At 48.3% G+C, this 3,446-nt stretch overlaps 1 protein-coding gene across 1 annotated transcript; it reads right to left on the bottom strand.

The window, feature by feature from the left end:
* Positions 1-242: 242 nt before the first annotated feature.
* Positions 243-2,945, bottom strand: LOC108803097 (DNA cross-link repair 1A protein-like; the record flags this gene model as incomplete). Its single annotated transcript, XM_018574938.1, has 4 exons — positions 243-434; positions 1,168-1,309; positions 2,560-2,714; positions 2,800-2,945. Coding segments are annotated over 4 exons (607 nt in total), but the record flags the coding sequence as incomplete, so codon positions are not given.
* Positions 2,946-3,446: the final 501 nt, after the last annotated feature.

The raw sequence follows: 3,446 nt of genomic DNA, 5'->3' as shown, positions 1-3,446 counted from the left end.
GCACGATATTCTAATTATTCGAGTTTCACCTGTATAAACACATATGCCCCAATTAGGAGAAAAAAAAGTGCATGGACAGAGGTCGTAACCCGTGACACAGAACAAAGTACAATGTGTAAAGTGCCTGACCCATAGCAACAGCGGAGACGTCATCTCAAATTTGACTTCAATACTGACATTTCCGGCTGCTGAGGCTTATTGCATTTTGCATGCCGCTGCTGTCGTCGTCCCGCCCCCCCCTTTGCACGGCCTCAAGGTCAACCGAGTCGCTCATTTGAACCTGGCTTCCGAAAGCCATTCGGCAAAGTATTTTTCCATGGCGGCGCGAGCTTGCCAGATGCCGACGTTCACGGTTGGGATAATTTTCTGCGGTTTGGTGAACTGTACAAATCTCTTCATCTCCAGATAACTGCTGTGCTCGCTGTATGGGATACCTGGCCACGGAGACGAAGGACATCAACGGTATGCGAGAGAGACAAAACCATCACGTAACGATTAATCGAAAAGCTGCGACTAGTCGGACTGATACCTTTTCATCTACCTGCAGAGAGCGGTGGCTGTCAGTCACGGCTCCCTGCAGCGATTCCCCCCACCTCCCTTCAGATCCTGCAGCGCTGACTGGCGCATCGGACGGGGGAGGGTACAGCTGGCTCTGCCTCTAGATAGGCAGAGCCAGCTGTCACTCACGCAGCTGGGCGGATCTCGACAGTAATCCTGGCTGCGGCGGTCTTAGTATACCGTGAGCTGTAGCCCGCCATATACTGAGCTTAGGGTGACGGGAGGACGCTAGTTTGCGTCCTCCCGTGACCCCTTAAGAGAACTATGGGGAAAAACACTGACCTCATAGTTCTCTTTTAAAGCCTCTAGACCCAAACCATTTTCTTTGGCTATACACGCACCTTAAAGTGAACCTTTGATTGGTGAAATTCCGGGTCCTTTATATGTCACAGTCTAGAAATGCTGCATAGCCGGATGTTATGCCGACTCTGGTTTCAGTACTTCTCATCACCGTCACTGACCTGGACCATGTATGCAGATCCTTAAAGCCAGGAAGCTCAAAAGTTCTGATCAGCATCGGGTCAGGACTTCTGTTGTCATTAATAGCAAAATAATAGTACGTTTATTTTTGGCCATGTTGTTTACTGAAAGAAAACTAGAAAAACTTACCATAAATTGTGATTTTGCCCCGGATTTGAGGCCTGATATCACCCACCGAGCTGCAGCCGTCAGAATACGTCCACCCTGTAGGTTTGAAGGCCAGGACGCGGTCGTACTTTCCTGCAAATTTACTGAGGTGGGCACCAAGACCCTGCAAGTGAACAAGGGGAAATCGATTTAGGGTGCAGAATACAGATCATCCTCCAGACACCAACAACCAACTGAGATCTGGATTTACTATATGTGTGGTTAAACCTGATGTGTAATATATGCAAATAATATGCTATTCCCCTCCCCCCGCCCTGATTAACCAGTTGACATCCGCGGTGTTACACCCCCTTCCCATCCAGGCCATTTTTCAGTATTCAGCGCTTAATTACATTTTTTCCTTTTTCCCCAATTAAATATTTTGGGTGGGTCTTAAGCTGATTGAACAGCTGAAGTCTGCAGCAACCAGTGGGCAGTTGGGGAGGAGCATGCCTGTCTAGAGGGGTGACAGGCATATGCTTCTATATAACGCTGGTGGTAGGGTACTGTGACTTTTACAGGAGCCAACCCCCTCCCCTCCCCCCCCACTAAACTCAAAACATCCTGTGAAGCAAAGCCCAGAAGTAAGACCCAGAAAGCCCAGAAGTAAGACCCAGAAAGCCCAGAAGTAAGAAGCAATTGGGGAAAAAATGTAATTCCTTGTTTCCGGAATGCACTGCAACTGGTGTGAACGAACCCTAAGCCTTGGTTCACACCTAGGCGTATTGCATATGCGCGGTCGTCGCGCGTTTTTTTACCGCGATTAGCTGTAAAAAAAAATCGCGCGACAAACACGCGTTTCCGAGGGCTACTTGGCTGTATCCCAATGGAAACGCGCAACAAAAACGGCCCAAAGCAGTACCTGTACCTTTTCAGGCGTGGGCCGTTTTGTAGCGCGTTAGGGACGGGCTGAAATACGCCGAGGTGTGAACCAGACCCATTGAATACAATGGGATTTTCATGTTTGAGCGTTTTGTAGAGCGTTCGTCGAGCGTAGAACGCGCTACAAAACGTTCAGGTGTGAACGAGGGCTAATAGTCAACAGCACCTAGTGGTCAGCAAGGATGCATGTCTAAACGAATGCCAGGAATGACATCTTTCATATAATGCTCAGAACAGCAGTAGGGTGACTGACATCATCCCTAAACATCATATAACGAAGAGCAAAACTGAACGATGGCAGAGAAAGCAAATAGCCAAGAGGTGGCCCAGTGACTATATGGATCAGGAGGAGAGAAAGGATTGATCAATGACTGAAAGTATTCTGACAGGAAATGAAGGGGGCCCAATATGGCTGCTGCAGCTTCAAAGGGGTTACACTGCAAGAAAGGGAAAGGCCGGGGTTCAGCTTTGAGTCCTAGTGCGTCATCTCACCTTAAAGTTCACCTGCATCATGGGAAGCACATGCAGTCCGGAGCTTTGCCAGTCTGCGGTGACGAGGGCGCGGATCTCATCAGACTCCAGACATTGCATGGTCTTGTATTTGTCCGGGGACATGCACACCTTACAGCCTAGAACATCGGCGATAGCTGCAGACAGAAGGCAGGAGACTTATTGAGTACAAGCTGCAATGAAAGCCATAGGAAACGTCAGCCAGAGGCAAAACCTTCTCACCGAGGAAGACTTTCTCCTTCCCGACAGAATAGGTCCCACAAACCACCAGCGTGCGTGGATAGAGCGTCATCATCTCAAAAGCCGTATTTACAGCAAACTGCACCGCCTCCTGCTGCGGCGGGAAGGTGTACTCAGGACTGCAGTACCTGCAAAGAAACAAAAACTGTACAATAAAGAGGGTCAAATAGTCCTTTATAAAGTTTTATCTACACATGACACAGTCCTTGTACACATGACACAGTCCTTGTACACATGACACAGTCCTTGTACACATGACACAGTCCTTGTACACATGACACAGTCCTTGTACACATGACACAGTCCTTGTACACATGACACAGTCCTTGTACACATGACACAGTCCTTGTACACATGACACAGTCCTTGTACACATGACACAGTCCTTGTACACATGACACAGTCCTTGTACACATGACACAGTCCTTGTACACATGACACAGTCCTTGTACACATGACACAGTCCTTGTACACATGACACAGTCCTTGTACACATGACACAGTCCTTGTACACATGACACAGTCCTTGTACACATGACACAGTCCTTGTACACATGACACAGTCCTTGTACACATGACACAGTCCTTGTACACATGACACAGTCCTTGTACACATGACACAGTCCTTG

Source organism: Nanorana parkeri, unplaced genomic scaffold, assembly GCF_000935625.1.
Source record: "Nanorana parkeri isolate BGI_ZX_2015 unplaced genomic scaffold, ASM93562v1 scaffold3387, whole genome shotgun sequence".
Classification (NCBI taxonomy): Eukaryota; Metazoa; Chordata; class Amphibia; order Anura; family Dicroglossidae; genus Nanorana; species Nanorana parkeri.
This window is presented reverse-complemented; position numbering and strand designations above follow the sequence as displayed.